Source organism: Oncorhynchus mykiss, chromosome 26, assembly GCF_013265735.2.
Source record: "Oncorhynchus mykiss isolate Arlee chromosome 26, USDA_OmykA_1.1, whole genome shotgun sequence".
NCBI lineage: Eukaryota > Metazoa > Chordata > Actinopteri > Salmoniformes > Salmonidae > Oncorhynchus > Oncorhynchus mykiss.
In genome coordinates this window covers 32,844,553-32,861,597 of record NC_048590.1, presented here as the reverse complement: position 1 = coordinate 32,861,597, position 17,045 = coordinate 32,844,553, and the positions used below count along the sequence as shown (strand labels likewise).

Genomic DNA, 17,045 nt, shown 5'->3' with positions numbered 1-17,045 from the left:
GAAATGGCCCCTGCGCTTTGGGAGCATATTGGACCAATATCTCTTCGGGATGGCTTGTAAGAGGGTGAAGAGACACCCAAGGGAACCTTTGATATGACTAGTTCTGGCTGGGTGAGTGCATTCTGACCTTGTGGCCCAGCCAGTTTCCATGCTGCTCCTCCACTGGCAGACGCTCAGAGTCCCCTGTGAGATCCGTCAGGGCATCCTAACATAACACACACACGCGAGAGAGAGAAAAAACATGTTATTATACTACTACATGCACTTAAAGAGATTCTCTGGTACTTTTGTAAACTTTTTAGCCAGTAGTTCTGAAAGTAGCAATCACAAGCCAAAAGTGGTCCCTGAAAATTGTGTACTACTTCACGCGTGCAGATATGTGCACCATATCATTGCTCTCTGTCTCCCGGCAACCTCATTGGATTACACTGGGCAGGCCTATACTAGCTGTCACTCAGCGGCAGGTAGCCTAGCGGTTAGAGCTTCGGGACCGTAACCGAAAGGTTGCTTGTTCGAATCTCTGAGCTGGCAACGTGGAAAAATCTGCCCTTCTGCCCTTGAGCAAGGCAGATGTCAATTAAGGCAGCCACACGGCACCTCTCTGATTCAGTTGCTGGGTTGAATGCAGAAGACACATTTTGGTTGAATGCATTCAGTTGTGCCACGGACCCTTTCAAACTGTACTCATTGGCCAGAACTCAAATTGCTAGGGGGCTGGGCCACATTGGCATGGCACAGCTTGAAGAAAACAGTCGCTTTCAAACTAGGGATTTCATGGCTAATTGAGGTATAACAGTAATTCTGCTCATAGATTATGCATGTATGAACTACACATTGACACATCTAGACCAAAGTGTGAGGTTTAAAAAATACTTTCTTAGTTGTCGGAGCATAACTTTAAGTGGAGGAGGTGATAACAAAAGATGAAAGACAAGAGAGACAGTGTGTGTGTGTGTGAGACAGAGAGAGACAGTGTGTGTGTGTGTGTGAGACAGAGAGAGACAGTGTGTGTGTGTGTGTGAGAGAGAGAGAGACAGTGTGTGTGTGTGTGAGAGAGAGAGAGAGAGAGACAGTGTGTGTGTGTGTGAGAGAGAGAGAGAGAGAGACAGTGTGTGTGTGTGTGAGAGAGAGAGAGAGAGACAGTGTGTGTGTGTGTGAGAGAGAGAGAGAGAGAGTGTGTGTGTGTGAGAGAGAGAGAGAGAGAGACAGTGTGTGTGAGAGAGAGAGAGAGAGAGACAGTGTGTGTGTGTGTGAGAGAGAGAGAGACAGTGTGTGTGTGTCTGAGAGAGAGAGACAGTGTGTGTGAGAGAGAGAGAGAGAGAGAGAGACAGTGTGTGTGTGAGAGAGAGAGAGAGAGAGACAGTGTGTGTGTGTGTGAGAGAGAGAGTGTGTGTGAGAGAGAGAGAGAGACAGTGTGTGTGAGAGAGAGAGAGAGACAGTGTGTGTGTGTGTGAGAGAGAGAGAGAGAGACAGTGTGTGTGAGAGAGAGAGAGAGAGAGACCGTGTGTGTGTGAGAGAGAGTGTGTGTGAGAGAGAGAGAGAGAGAGAGAGACAGTGTGTGTGTGTGAGAGAGAGAGAGAGAGAGACAGTGTGTGTGTGAGAGAGAGCGAGAGAGAGAGAGAGACAGAGAGACAGTGTGTGTGTGTGTGTGTGAGAGAAAGAGCGAGAGAGACCGTGTGTGTGTGAGAGAAAGAGCGAGAGAGACCGTGTGTGTGTGTGAGAGAAAGAGCGAGAGAGACCGTGTGTGTGTGTGAGAGAAAGTGCGAGAGAGACCGTGTGTGTGTGTGAGAGAGAGCGAGAGAGACAGAGAGACCGTGTGTGTGTGTGTGAGAGAGAGCGAGAGAGACAGAGCGAGAGAGACAGAGAGCGAGAGAGACAGAGAGCGAGAGAGACAGAGAGCGAGAGAGACAGAGAGCGAGAGAGACAGAGAGCGAGAGAGACAGAGAGCGAGAGAGACAGAGAGCGAGAGAGACAGAGAGCGAGAGAGACAGAGAGCGAGAGAGACAGAGGGCGAGAGAGACAGAGGGCGAGAGAGACAGAGGGCGAGAGAGACAGAGGGCGAGAGAGACAGAGGGCGAGAGAGACAGAGGGCGAGAGAGACAGAGGGCGAGAGAGACAGAGGGCGAGAGAGACAGAGAGCGAGAGAGACAGAGAGCGAGAGAGACAGAGAGCGAGAGAGACAGAGGGCGAGAGAGACAGAGAGCGAGAGAGACAGAGAGCGAGAGAGACAGAGAGCGAGAGCTCTATTTCCGCAAGTAAAGAAAAAACTATTTTGATGTGAGAAAAATAACTGACATTTTAAATAGATGGGTTGACACATATTTGAGGGGAGTTCTGAATACTGCTAGCAAGTGCAACACATTCTCTTCCTGCTCCAGTTAAATAATAGTCTCCTTTCCTTGGACACTAAGAAAAGTTACCTCATAAATTATAAAGTATAGTGATTTTACAGTACTTGAACAAAATTGAGCCCATAGAATGTTTAGCCAACAAGAGAGGGGGTGTGGGAGTTCAGTTGAAGACGGAGAGGTTTCATGGGAATATGATGTCATAGAACTGTGAGGAATTTAACTTCACTGAAAGTGGTTGTATTGCATAACATTGTATTGTGCTCCATGATTGACTGACATGGACTTTGGTGACTATCTGGTCATTCACTTGTGAGTCATCGTCTGTATCCCAAATAGCACCTTTTGGCCTATATAGTGGTGCAGTCTTTTTGGGAGATGCCATCACCCTCTCTCTATTTTTAAACACTACATGCACAACATTGACCAGAAGCTCTTGTCAAAAGTGTTGCAATAAATAGGGAATAGATTGCCATTTGGGACACAACCATGGTAGTTAGATGACTCTCTGGTCAGTCACTTGTGAGTCATTGGTTTGTCACTGTGTCTTACTTTGGGGGACAGGGTTCCTCGAATGCTGATGACAACTTTCTTTTTCCCATGATCCACAGCCACAAAGAAAGGTGTCTCGTAAACCTATGAAGGGGAGAAAGAGAACAGCGAGAGGTAGCAGCTAAATCTATTTATTTTGGTTACACACATCAATCAAAGGCATCGCAGAAGAAACAGCCAAGGACTATAATGATGCCTTCCATCATGGAGTGTCCTGGCCTAACTCCCTCTGATGAGTCTGCAGAGTCCAGACCCTCCACTCTTCTGCTAGCTAGCCTGCATGGTGTGGTTTAATGGATGGAAAATCAGACTTGGCCCAGTTAACAGAGAAGTCTGCTTTACAAATCAGTCAGTGTGTTTTGAGTACTCCCTTTCTCGCTACGGCAACGTCCCTCTGCAAACGGAAAATAATTAACAGGTGTAATATTTTGGATGTGATTGGGATAGTATTTGTTCAGTCAGCCACTTGGCAGTGTGATTTACTTCCCTTGGTACAGAGCAATATAAGGTGTTATATTACATATACTGTATTATTGAGGGAACTAAGTGCAATATATCATTGAGGTATCATTTAAAGAAACAATTCCAAGGAGAGTGATTCAGCAGATTGTTGACTGACAGACAATATGACAAATCACACACCTGTTCAACTGTACTTTGCAAATTGCTTCTACTAACACTGCATGTTGTATCTTCCGTATTCTACTCATGCCTGGTAATTGTCCAGACTGACCCCTGACCTCTAAGTCTGTCACGCGTCCATTTGGTACTCACCGCGTCGTGCCAGGATGTGTAGACAACATGGACCTGCTTCAGCTCTCTGTCCAGGAAGTGGCGGCGGATAGCCAGGACGTTACAGCCACAACAGTTATCCTCCTCCACTGTCACTGTCTGGGACAGCCTAGAGCCAGACCCTGATGTACAGCTGAGAGAGAGATGGAGGGAGGGAGAGAGAAAGAGAGTAGTGGACAGACACAAAGAGACGAGAGAGGAAAATGGAGAGAGGAAGAGAGAGAGCGAGATGGAGAGATTACTACAATAGGTCCTTAGATTGAGTGTGTGAGTCTAAAACACAAACATATCTGTGTGATTCAGTGTATTTAGGTCTTTGTATCACTAGTCAAGTGGTTAGTGCGTGGGTCAGTGTTTTGTCTGAACAGTGGAGTGGAACACGCTGTGTGTCAGTGCTCCATTGTTTGTTTACCCACTGTGTCAGAGAGTGGGGTCTGACCAGAGTGTTATTGTCCCAGTGGATTACCACTTTGTCAATACTGATGAATGTGAAATGTGAAACCGGTGTAAGTGCATGGGATGGGAGGGAGGCAGGCAGGCAGACTTACTGGCAGGAGCTGGCCAGGCGGCACAGCCCACAGGCAGGCTTCCTTATCAGGTACATGGGCCAGCCATACGCTGCCAGGGCAAACAGCATGTAGTAACACACCTCCTTGTACATGCCCATCTCCGTCTGAGGGACACACACACACAATGTTAAAAATACATCCAAAACAGAGACAGAGGCTACACCGCTGCCTTAGAGGTTCAATATAAATCCACAAACACACACTCACCGAGTTCTTAAGGTCCAGGTATTTGGTGTTGCGAGTTACAGGCATTCCAGATAAGAAGGCTAAAATGTCATTGTTGGCCTGAGGGAGAAAAACAACAATTTCACACATTGGAATATACAGTACTAGTAAGACCATGTCAAACATAAACACACACAGGCCCTCCAACTCTGTTAGCATTTTACCTATCCCCCCATCCCTCTCTCTTTCTCTCTCCACCTTGGTCCCCATCCCCTGTTACCTGGTCCAGGATGGCACCTCTGTTAGACCTCTGTCTCTGGCGAAGCAGCACCAGGCCAGCTATGATGTCACTAGGCACAATGTCCAGATCTCTGAAGAACTCTGCAAACAGGCTGGCCACCTCGGAATACGCATCCTAACGGGAGAGGAGAGATAGAGGTTGAACCATGAATAACCACAAGAACAGATCCTAACCACAACCATTGCTTCTCACTGAATAAATTGTTTCATGCAGGAAGTTGGGTGACAGATAGAGGAACAAGAATGATATTTCCCTCACAGACTGTGTGTCCTGGGCTCGGGTGCAGCACATGAAGAACTTCAGTCTCCTGCTCCAGCTGCTGGCTTGGCCCTCCTCTAGCCGGTGTCTGAGGAAGGGAGGCACAGCAGGATGGTTACCTTAGTGTGCTGTGCTGGGTGCAGAGTAGGGCAGAGAGGGTAGTAGAGTGTAGGGCAGACGGTAGTAGTGTGTAGGGAAGAGGGTACCAACCTGAGGGTGCAGGTGGTATACTCTGTAGAGATGGTAGTGTGTAGGGCAGAGGGTACCAACCTGAGGGTTTAGAGATGGTAGTGTGTAGGGCAGATCGTACCAACCTAAGGGTGTACAGACGGTAGTATGCAGGGAAGAGGGTACCAACCTAAGGATGTACAGACGGTAGTATGCAGGGAAGAGGGTACCAACCTGAGGGTGTAGGTGGTGAGGTTGCGTTGGCGTCGCCGGGTGGCTTTCAGTTTGACAAAGGTGCGTCCCGTGGGGTCAAAGGTACACATGAGGGTGAAGCACACGCTGAAAATCACCAGCCAATTGCACACTACAATCCCTGGGGAAGACAGGGAGGAGAAAGGATAGTTTTGATATATTGTGATCTTGATAACTAACCACGCAAATGTGTAAGAAAAGCGAAACATGCCCATGGGCATTTCTACTCCATTACTTTGTTTTACAAGTCCGTCCTGGTTCTTTCTTTGAAGATTACTCTAGTCTACAACATGCTTACTCCATTGATTGCTGCTCCCTCATACTCCCTCTCGAACTCACCCAAAGCAAGGTTCTTGGCAGTGACATCAGAGCACGGTTGGTAGTATTGGAAAAGCCAGGCGATCCCCACCACTGCATATACCAACTCCACCAACAAGATGGCTGAAAGAGAAAGCAGGGAGGAAGAGAGGGAAGTGAAACACAGGGAAACAACATTACTCAATATTGTGAAATTAGACAGGATATTCTGAGAACAGGTTGAGTATACAGTGCCTTAGGGAAGTAAAAAATAAAAACAAATGCATAAAAAAATGAAAAACGAAATACCTTATTTACAGTTGAAGTCAGAAGTTGACATACACTTAGGTTGGAGTCATTAAAACTTGTTTTTCAACCACTCCACAAATGTCTTGTTAACAAACTATAGTTTTGGCAAGTCGGTTAGGACATCTACTTTGTGCATGACAAGTAATTTTTCCAACAATTGTTTACAGACAGATTATTTCACTTATAATTCACTGTATCACAATTCCAGTGGGTCAGAAGTTTACATACACTAAGTTGACTGTGCCTTTAAACAGCTTGGAAAATTCCAGACAATTATGCCATGGCTTTAGAAGCTTCTGATAAATGATGTCAATTAGCCTGAGTCAATTGGAGGTGTACCTGTGGATGTATTTCAAGGCCTACCTTCAAACTCAGTGCCTCTTTGCTTGCCATCATGGGAAAATCAAAATAAATGAGCCAAGACCTCTGAAACAAAATTGTAGACCTCCACAGGTCTGGTTCATCCTTGGGAGCAATTTCCAAACACCTGAAGGTACCACGTTCATCTGTACAAACAATAGTACGCAAGTATAAACACCATGGGACCACGCAACCATCATACCGCTCAGGAAGGAGATGCGTTCTGTCTCCTAGAGATGAACGTACTTTGGTGTGAAAGGTACAAATCAATCCCAGAACAACAGCAAAGGAGCCTGTGAAGATGCTGTAGGAAACAGGTATAAAAGTATCTATATCCACAGTAAAACGAGTCCTATATCGACATAACCTGAGGCCGCTCAGCATGGAAGAAGCCACTGCTCCAAAACTGCCATAAAAAAGCCAGACTACGGTTTGCAACTGCACATGGGAACAAAGATCGTACTTTTTGGAGAAATGTCCTCTGGTCTGATGAAACAAAAATAGAACTGTTTGGCCATAATGACCATCATTATGTTTGGAGGAAAAAGGGGGAGGCTTGCAGGCCGAAGAACACCATCCCAACAGTGAAGCACGGGAGAGGCAGCATCATGTTGTGGGGGTGCTTTGCTGCAGGAAGGACTGGTGCACTTCACAAAATGGCATCATGAGGGAGGAAAATTATGAGGATATATTGAAGCAACATCTCAAGATATCAGTCAGGAAGTTAAAGCTTGGTCGCAAATGGGTCTTCCAAATGGACAATGACAATGATTTGTTTTCACACAATTTATTGTGGGAAGCTTGTGGAAGGCTACCCAAAATGTTTGACCCAAGTTAAACAATTTCAAAGCAATGTTACCAAATACTAATTGATGGTATGTAAACTTCTGACCCACTGGGAATGTGATGAAATAAACAAAAGCCAAAATAAATCACTCTACTATTATTCTGACATTTCACATTCTCTCTTTAAATGACTCTTTAATGACTTCAACTGTATATAGTGTGTCTGTGATAACATGCGGGTGTGTCTTACCTAGTCGTATGTAGATGACATATTGCACAGCTTCTCTGGGCTGTGTGTAGAGGATGCTGCCTCTCATACTCAGCCATATGATGGCGCTCTCACAGATCAGGCAGCTGACCAAGATGCCCAGGTACCCCCGGCCATGGTCCACCAGGGTGACCGAGCAGGACTGGTCCGAGCCATAGGGCAGGCCGAACAGAACCACAGACAGAACCACCAGCCTGGGAGGGAGGGGCATGGTCACAATAATGGCACACCCATGGTTCAGACAACATTTTCGGGGGGGTAAGTATTCCATCTCATATATAGCTTCATACTTTTAGCTTGGTGAGGGGACTCCTGACCAAAGACAGACACAGGAACATACACTCACAGAGAAAAACATCCAAACGCAGTGCTCACCAGATGCAGTGCAGTAGAAAGAGGAAGAGGGCGGGCAGCACTAGGTCATCACTGCCAACTGACCAGCGCCGCCGAAACATCACCATACCAGGCATCACTGCCCTGTGAGGGAAAGAGGAAGAAAACAGCAAGTTACGACACAAATCTTTACAACCTTGAACAAAAGAGAGCTTAAAATAGTGGTTAAACACACACCCTTGGCTTTAATAAATCCTGCCCACAGTACCCAGCATCGCTGCCCTCTGAGAAAGCAAGAGGAAGAGAGGACGAGAAATAAAAACAGTGTCCACATCATGGTGTGATCAAAGGCCAGACCCTCTTTCCCCACTGACCAGCTTTCATAATAGCCAAGACTTCCTCAAAGCTCTGCTGCATCAGTCAGACTACAGCAGAACTATCAGTACGCTCTGTTTCTCCTCACAATTGAAGCTCTCCAGATGGAAAGAGAGAGGTGAAATTGAAATATGGAGGGAGAGAGTGTAAGAGGGGGGAGGGAGGGAGACAGTGGGGTAAAGGCTAAAATAGTTTGTGGACAACGTGGACCAGGTAATGAGTGAGGGTGTGAGAGAGGACTTGTTTTGATGGGTCTGTTCGTTACGTTGCTCTGGCAACGTGAACACCGCTTTCATTCTTCCCTTCCCTTTATCCAAAAGGGCAGTCGAAAACAAGTCAAGTGCCTTAGGCCTAGATTGAACTGAAGTACAAGAGCGGGAGAGCGTGAGGGATCTGGAGATGTGGCTAGCCTTAGGCCTAGATTGAACTGAAGTAAAAGAGCAGGAGAGCGTGAGGGATCTGGAGATGTGGCTAGCCTTAGGCCTAGATTGAACTGAAGTAAAAGAGCAGGAGAGCGTGAGGGATCTGGAGATGTGGCTAGCCTTAGGCCTAGATTGAACTGAAGTAAAAGAGCAGGAGAGCGTGAGGGATCTGGAGATGTGGCTAGCCTTAGGCCTAGATTGAACTGAAGTACAAGAGCGGGAGAGCGTGAGGGATCTGGAGATGTGGCTAGCCTTAGGCCTAGATTGAACTGAAGTAAAAGAGCAGGAGAGCGTGAGGGATCTGGAGATGTGGCTAGCCTTAGGCCTAGATTGAACTGAAGTAAAAGAGCAGGAGAGCGTGAGGGATCTGGAGATGTGGCTAGCCTTAGCCTATAGTGGTATACCATTAGCATATTTTGTCAAAACAGAAGCAAAGCCCACTGTCACAAAACACATGGGTAGCAGATGGTTAAAACCGTGGAAGGAACGCCTAGTGTGACAGTGTGCCAAGTTTGTGACTCTCATTTTATAGAGAACTTAACTATAGGGTGGGGGCAGGGATTCTAAAACTGGATAAAGATGGCAACTACATATTCCATGATTTTCAAGACAACTATGTCTAGTGTATGCTTCAATAAAGGCTGGCTAAACACAGTGTTACAGGTCTATATGGTCTCACTACAGATTAGGACAACATTACTGCTCTGCCACCCCGATCGCCGGCTGCCACATGGCTTCCTGTGGGTGTGACTCACATTATAGAGAAGAGGGAAGGAGGAGGGGAACGAGAGAAGAGGGAAGAAAAGGAATAAGAGAGTAAACCCCTTGTCATTTAGGCCAAAACAAAATTAGACTAATGAAATATAGCAGGTCCCACAATGCAGGAGGCCTCTCCTCCACCACTTGAGACAGTGACGTCATCACTCCAAACATGACCCTCCTCTCCTCCAGGCCGTGTGTTATAGCCTAGATACAGGTTGCAGTCCCCATGGGGATCTCACTAGTGGAACACACTACCACTTTAATTGGAAAGGCTATAGTAATAGGATCAGTGAAGCAGCACACTCTCCCATACCAATAAGCCCATGTGTTTTTATTGAATCTGATTAGGCCTAGATTTAGAAATGTCTGGGACAGGTATTGATGGAGGAGATGGCTCCCAGGTGGCACAGCAGTCTAAGGCACTGCATGTCAGTGCTAGAGGTGTCACTACAGACACCCTGATTCGAATCCAGGCTGTATCACAACCGGATGTGATTGGGAGTCCCATAGGTCCCATTGGGAGTCCCAGCGTCGTCTGGGTTTGGCAGGTGTAGGCCATCATTGTAAATAAGAATTTGTTCTTAACTGACATGGGTAGGGGTAGGGGTTCCTAATCTTTTTCAGCACAGGACCCATTAAATAAAGGTTCAATAAAGATAAAATACAATTGTAGGGAGAAGCAGTTTCTGTTCTCAAACCCCTAACTGTCCCTTTGTCTTTCAGAAAGTATAATAGGTTACATATTAACATTTGTGCCTTCAGCTTGCCTTTTAGGGCAATGGCTCCCAGGACCTCTAACAAAGAGAGTATGGATTCAATGGCAGGGGTAGAGTAAACTGTTTCCTTTTCCAACTGGTAGGCTATTCTCAGAACCAGAAATATAACTGTATGACAGTCAACATAAATCCACAATACCCAGGTCATAGAAACTGTATGGAATACAGCCATGCAGTATAATTCATTTGGGATAAATTCCTTTGATGATAAACAAGCTGATCCATACGCCTTGGTTTGGCTGTACTCCATTCGCGCTCATACTCCATTCGCGCTCATACTCCATTCGCGCTCATACAGACAACACCCAGCTCATCTCACAGTAATATCCACCTCCCCAGAGCCAACCCAAGCAGAGTTTCGGCGTCCAGCCGGCCACTGTGTCGTCTGCTGAAATGTTTTTTTCTACTGTAGCTTCAAAACGAGGAGATTTATCATACTCATTGGTGCATGTCTTAAACCCACAGGCCATCGCATGCGCTTAGCATAGGGCATCCATCACCCTAGAGTAGAGGCCCTGGGCATGTGAGAGGTGGGTCGCGAGTTATGAGAATACATCTATAAATCACACACCATTTCTTCATAATTTGGGTCACGGAAGTACAGTCCATTTCTCATTTGGGTCCTGTGCTGAAAAAGATTAGGAACCCCTACCCTAGAGATGTGCAAAAGACAATGGGTAAACATTTATGCACTTAGATCGGTAGAACTGGGGTTCTGTTGAATTGGAAAACTTTTGAAAGAGTTTTCTTTTGTGGTGTAACATGAAGAAAGAATTGAGAAATATAATTTTATTCAACAGACTCAGCATCAACAACATTGCAGGAAAGCTAAGTGATACTAAGAGACTCGGTGAGACTAAGAGATCAGGCAATAGTAAGAGACTTCCAGGTCATAAAAACCTCAAAGAAGAACATTTAAGGAATGTGGATGGCACCTTCAGCTTGGAAATGCAGAGACCATATTCAGCTGTTAGAAATGTCCCCAAACCAGTTGAAGAGAGAACATACAGTATCAGTCAAAGGTTTGGACACACCTACTCGTTCAAGGGTTCTTTATTTGTACTATTTTCTACATTGTTGAATAATAGTGAAGACATCAAAACTATGACATAACACAAGGAATCATGTAGTAACCCAAAAAGTGTTAAGTAAATCAAAATATATTTTATATATTTGAGATTTTTCAAAGTAGCCACCCTTTGCCTTGATGACAGCTTTGCACACTCTTGGCATCATCTCAACCAGCTTCATGAGGTAGTCACTTGGAATGCATTTCAATTAACAGGTGTGCCTTGTTAAGTTCATTTGTGAAATGTATTTCCTTCTTAATGTGTTTGAGCCAATCAGTTAGGTAGGGGTGGTATACAGAAGATAACCCTATTTGGTAAAAGACCAAGTCCATATTACGGCAAGAACAGCTCAAATAAGCAAAGCGAAACGATAGTCCATTACATTTCTTTATTGTATCCCTTGGGGGAAATGTAGCATTGCACATGGGGTTTCAGGCCACTCTCTGCAAGACAGTTCTCTCCATTATGTCAACTGTGAGTCATAGAATCTCTCACTACTACAATATATTCTAATTTGTATCTGTGAATCCAACTAACATGTGTTTTGTGGAATGTGTGTATGACAAGTCCCTGCATGTGAGAAATGTTTTGTTCCCCACACAGCACACTCAGAGAGGAACCTCTTCAGTGTAGTGCTTTGTCTGTCCAGTGAAGTCACTCAAAAACCTTTCCTGTATTAAAATGACCTAGTGGCCTCATGGTTGGAATGTTAATTTTCATAGATCTGTTCAAAAGTTTGGGGTCCCTTAGAAATGTTCTTGTTTTTGAAAGAAAAGCACATTTTCCCCCATTAAAATAATATCAAATTGATCAGAAATACAGTGTAGAAATGGTTAATGTTGTAAATGACTATTGTAGCTGGAAACGGCTGATTTTCAATGGAATATCTACATACTGTAGGCGTAGAGAAACCCATTATCAGCAACCATCACTCCTGTGTTCCAATGCCACGTTGTGTTAGCTAATCCAAGTTGATCATTTTAAAAAGGATGATTAAAGAAGCAATAAAACTGGCCTTCTTTAGACTAGTTGAGTATCTTAAGCATCAGCATCTGTGTGTTTGATTACAGGCTCAAAATGGCAAGAAACAAAAGATATTTCTTCTGAAACTCAATTCAATTCAAGAGGCTTTATTGGAATGGGAAACATTAATTACCATTGCCAAAGCAAGTGAAGTAGATAATATACAAAAGTGAAATAAACAATAAAAATTAACAGTAAACATTACTCACAGCAGTTCCAAAAGAATAATGACATTACAAAATGTTGTATTTATATATACAGTGTTGTAACGATGTACAAATGGGGGAAAAAAATAAAAACATGTGTTGTATTTACAATGGTGTTTGTTCTTCACTGGTTGACCTTTACTTGTGGCAACGGGTCACAAATCTTGCACACCGCGGTATGTCACCTAGTAGATATGGGAGTTTATCAAAATCAGGTTTGTTTTCGAATTCTTTGTGGATCTGTGTAATCTGAGGGAAATACAGTGGGGCAAAAAAGTATTTAGTCAGCCACCAATTGTGCAAGATCTCACACTTAAAAAGATGAGAGAGGCCTGCAATTTTCATCATAGGTACACTTCAACTATGACAGACAATATGAGAAGAAAAAAAACTCCAGAAAATAACGTTGTAGGATTTTTAATGAATTTATTTGCAAATTATGGTGGAAAATAAGTATTTGGTCAATAACAAAAGTTTCTCAATATTTTGTTATATACCCTTTGTTGGCAATGACAGAGGTCAAATGTTTTCTGTAAGTCTTCACAAGGTTTTCACACACTGTTGCTGGTATTTTGGCCCATTCCTCCATGCAGATCTCCTCTAGAGCAGTGATGTTTTGGGGCTGTTGCTGGGCAACACGGACTTTCAACTCCCTCCAAAGATTTTCTATGGGGTTGAGATCTGGAGACTGGCTAGGCCACTTCAGGACCTTGAAATGATCTTACGAAGCCACTCCTTGCCCGGGCGGTGTGTTTGGGATCATTGTCATGCTGAAAGACCCAGCCACGTTTCATTTTGAGGTTTTCACTCAAAATCTCACGATACATGGCCCCATTCATTCTTTCCTTTACACGGATCAGTCGTCCTGGTCCCTTTGCAGAAAAACAGCCCCAAAGCATGATGATTCCACCCCCATGCTTCACAGTAGGTTTGGTGTTCTTTGGATGCAACTCAGCATTCTTTGTCCTCCAAACACGACGAGTTGAGTTTTTACCAAAAAGTTATATTTTGGTTTCATCTGACATTCTCCTAATCTTCTTCTGGATCATCCAAATGCTCTCTAGCAAACTTCAGACGGGCCTGGACATGTACTGGCTAAAGCAGGGGGACACGTCTGGCACTGCAGGATTTGAGTCCCTGGCGGCATAGTGTGTTACTGATGGTAGGCTTTGTTATTTTGGTCCCAGCTCTCTGCAGGTCATTCACTAGGCCCCCCCGTGTGGTTCTGGGATTTTTGCTCACCGTTCTTGTGATCATTTTGACCCCACGGGGTGAAATCTTGTGTGGAGCCCCAGATCGAGGGAGATTATCAATGGTCTTGTATGTCTTCCATTTCCTAATAATTGCTCCCACAGTTGATTTCTTCAAACCAAGCTGCTTACCTATTGCAGATTCAGTCTTCCCAGCCTGGTGCAGGTCTACAATTTTGTTTCTGGTGTCCTTTGACAGCTCTTTGGTCTTGGCCATAGTGGAGTTTGGAGTGTGACTGTTTGAGGTTGTGGACAGGTGTCTTTTATACTGATAACAAGTTCAAACAGGTGCCATTAATACAGGTAATGAGTGGAGGACAGAGGAGCCTTTTTAAAGAAGAAGTTACAGGTCTGTGAGAGCCAGAAATCTTGCTTGTTTGTAGGTGACCAAATACTTATTTTCCACCATAATTTGCAAATAATTTCATAAAAAAATCCTACAAATATGATTTTCTGGATTTTTTTTCTCATTTTGACTGTCATAGTTGAAGTGTACCTATGATGAAAATTACAGGCCTCATCTTTTTATGTGGGAGAACTTGCACAATTGGTGGCTGACTAAATACTTTTTTGCCCCACTGTATGTGTCTCTAATATGGTCATACATTGGGCAGGAGGTTAGGAAGGGTAGCTCAGTTTCACCTTATTTTGTGGGCAGTTTGCACATAGTCGGTCTTCTCTTGAGAGCCAGGTCTGCCTACGGTGGCCTTTCTCAATAGCAAGGCTATGCTCACTGAGACTGTACATAGTCAAAGCTTTCCTTAAGTTTGGGTCAGTCACAGTGGTCTTGTATTTTGCCACTGTGTACTCTCCAATTAGGGCCAAACTATAATAGCATTATAGTTTGCTCTGTTTTTTTGTTAATTCTTTCCAATGTGTCAAGTAATTATCTTTTTGTTTTCTCATGATTTGGTTGGGTCTAATTTTGTTGCTGTCCTGGGGCTCTGTGGGGTGTGTTTTGCTTAGGTTAATCTCTCTGTAGGTGATGGATTTGTTATGGAAGGTTTGGGAATAGCTTCCTTTAAGGTGGTTGAAGAATTTAATGGCTCTTTTCTGGATTTTGATCATTAGCAGGTATTGGCATAATTATGCTCTGCATACATTATTTGGTGTTCTACGTTGTACACAGAGGATAGTTTTTGCAGGATTCTGCATGCAGAGTCTCAATTTGGTGTTTGTCCCATTTAGTGAATTCTTGGTTGGTGAGCAGACCCCATACCTCCCAAACATAGAGGGAAATGGGTTCTATATATTTTATAATTTCGTTGAGGATACCATCAACACCACAGGCCTTTTTTGGTTGGAGGGTTTGTATTTTGTCCTGTAGTTCATTGAAAGAAATTGGAGAATCAAGTGGGTTCTGGTAGTCTTTAATAGTTATGTATATGTTATTTGCTGTTTGTTCTTTGTTAGAGCCAAAAAGATTGGAGAAGTGGTTTACCCACATATCTCCATTTTGGATAGATAGTTCTTTGTCGTTTGTTTAGGGTTTTCCAATTTTCCCAGAAGTGGTTAGTCTATGAATTCTTCAATTACATTAAGCCGATTTCTGATGTGCTGTTCCTTCTATTTCCGTAGTGTATTTCTGTATTGTTTTAGTGATTCACCATAGTGAAGGCGTCTCTATGTTTTTGGTTGGACAAGTTTCTCAATTTCTTTCTGTCATTGTGGTTCATTTTCTTCAGTTTTCTGTTTTGAGATTTTTAGATTGGATAGGGAAGCTGAGAGGTCAAATATACTCTTAAGATTTTCTACTGACAAGTTTACACCTTCACTATTACAGTGGAACGTTTTGTCCAGCAAGTTGTCTAAAAGGGATTTAATTTGTTGTTGCTCAATTGTTTAGTTTTTTGGTTGGTTTCCACACTACATTCCTTCCATCTACAACATTTCTTAATATTATTCAGATCCTTTGGCTTTGATGCCTCATGCTTGAGCATTGCTCTGTTCAAGTAGACTGTGATTTTGCTGTGGTCTGATAGGGGTGTCAGTTGGCTGACTGAACGCTCTGAGAGACTGAGTTGAGGTCAGTGACAAAGTAGTCTACAGTACTACTGCCAAGAGATGAGCTATAGGTGTACCTATCATAGGAGTCCCCTCGAAGCCTACCATTGATTATGTACTGGACATAACCAGCGTGCGACAGAGCTGCAGGAGTTGTGACCAGTTTTTGTTGGCTATCTTGTCAGTTGTGCCTAGGGGGGCATAAGGGGGAGGGAATGCTGTCACCTCCAGGCAGGTGTTTGTCCCCCTGTGTGCTGAGGGTGTCAGGTTCTTGTCCGGTTCTGGCATTTAGGTCCCCGGTCCTGGAAATGATTGATTTCCCCCTCCAGGATGGAGAAGCTGTCTTCATTAAAGTATGGGGATTCTAGTGGGGGGAGGGGCATAGGTAGTAGAGGTTGAACAATTATGATTTTTCAACGCTGATACTGATTATTGGAGGACCAAAAAAGCCGATACCGATTAAAATCGGACTATTTTTTATTTTATTTGTAATAATGACAATTACAACAATACTGAATGAACACTTATTTTTACTTAATATAATACATCAATAAAATCAATTTAGCCTCAAATAAATAATGAAACATTCAATTTGGTTTAAATAATGCAAAAACAAAGTGTTGGAGAAGAAAGTAAAAGCGCAATATGTGCTAACGTTGAAGTTCCTTGCTTAGAACATGAGAACATATGAAAGCTGGTGGTTCCTTTTAACATGAGACTTCAATATTCCCAGGTAAGAGGATTTAGGTTGTAGTTAATATAGTATTTATAGGACTATTTCGCTCTATACCATTTGTATTTCATATACCTTTGACTATTGGATGTTCTTACAGGCACTTTAGTATTGCCAGTGTAACAGTATAGCTTCCGTCCCTCTCCTCGCCCGTAACTGGGCTCGAACCAGGAACACATCGACAACAGCCACCCTCGAAGCATCGTTACCCATCGCTCCACAAAAGCCGCGGCCCTTGCAGAGCAAGGGGAACAACTACTTCAAGGTCTCAGAGCGAGTGACGTCACCGATTGAAACACTATTAGCGCGCACCCCGCTAACTAGCTAGCCATTTCACATCGGTTACACCAGCCTAATCTCGGCACAAAAGTGCTGTTTGAATGAATGCTTACGAGCCTGCTGCTGCCTACCACCACTCAGTCAGACTGCTCTATCAAATATCAAATCATAGACTTAATAACATAATAACACAGAAAATCGAGCCTTAGGTCATTAATATGGTCAAATCCGGAAACTATCATTTCAAAAACAAAATGTTTATTCTTTCAGTGAAATACGGAACCGTTCTGTATTTTATCTAACGGGTGGCATCCCTAAGTCTAAATGTTGCTGTTACATTGTACAACCTTCAATGTTATGTCATAATTATGTACAATTCTGTCAAAT

At 43.8% G+C, this 17,045-nt stretch overlaps 1 protein-coding gene across 5 annotated transcripts in view; it reads right to left on the bottom strand.

Annotated features, from left to right (window-relative positions):
- LOC110506667 (diacylglycerol lipase-alpha) overlaps positions 1–17,045 on the bottom strand; it is a 42,764-nt gene that overhangs the window by 17,192 nt on the left and 8,527 nt on the right. For 4 of the 5 annotated variants that reach the window (XM_021586457.2, XM_036963354.1, XM_036963355.1 and 1 more), the window contains exons 2-13: positions 7,801–7,902; positions 7,408–7,619; positions 5,745–5,846; positions 5,388–5,526; positions 5,196–5,255; positions 4,986–5,073; positions 4,707–4,841; positions 4,469–4,546; positions 4,241–4,365; positions 3,675–3,825; positions 2,901–2,984; positions 128–205 (exon numbers count right to left, since the gene is read on the bottom strand). In XM_021586457.2, the coding sequence (XP_021442132.2) occupies positions 128–205; positions 2,901–2,984; positions 3,675–3,825; positions 4,241–4,365; positions 4,469–4,546; positions 4,707–4,841; positions 4,986–5,073; positions 5,196–5,255; positions 5,388–5,526; positions 5,745–5,846; positions 7,408–7,619; positions 7,801–7,895 (1,347 nt within the window). In that variant the 5' untranslated portion in view covers positions 7,896–7,902. The remainder of the gene's footprint in view (positions 1–127; positions 206–2,900; positions 2,985–3,674; positions 3,826–4,240; positions 4,366–4,468; positions 4,547–4,706; positions 4,842–4,985; positions 5,074–5,195; positions 5,256–5,387; positions 5,527–5,744; positions 5,847–7,407; positions 7,620–7,800; positions 7,903–17,045) is intronic. The other variant, XM_021586458.2, reaches the window with a different exon arrangement.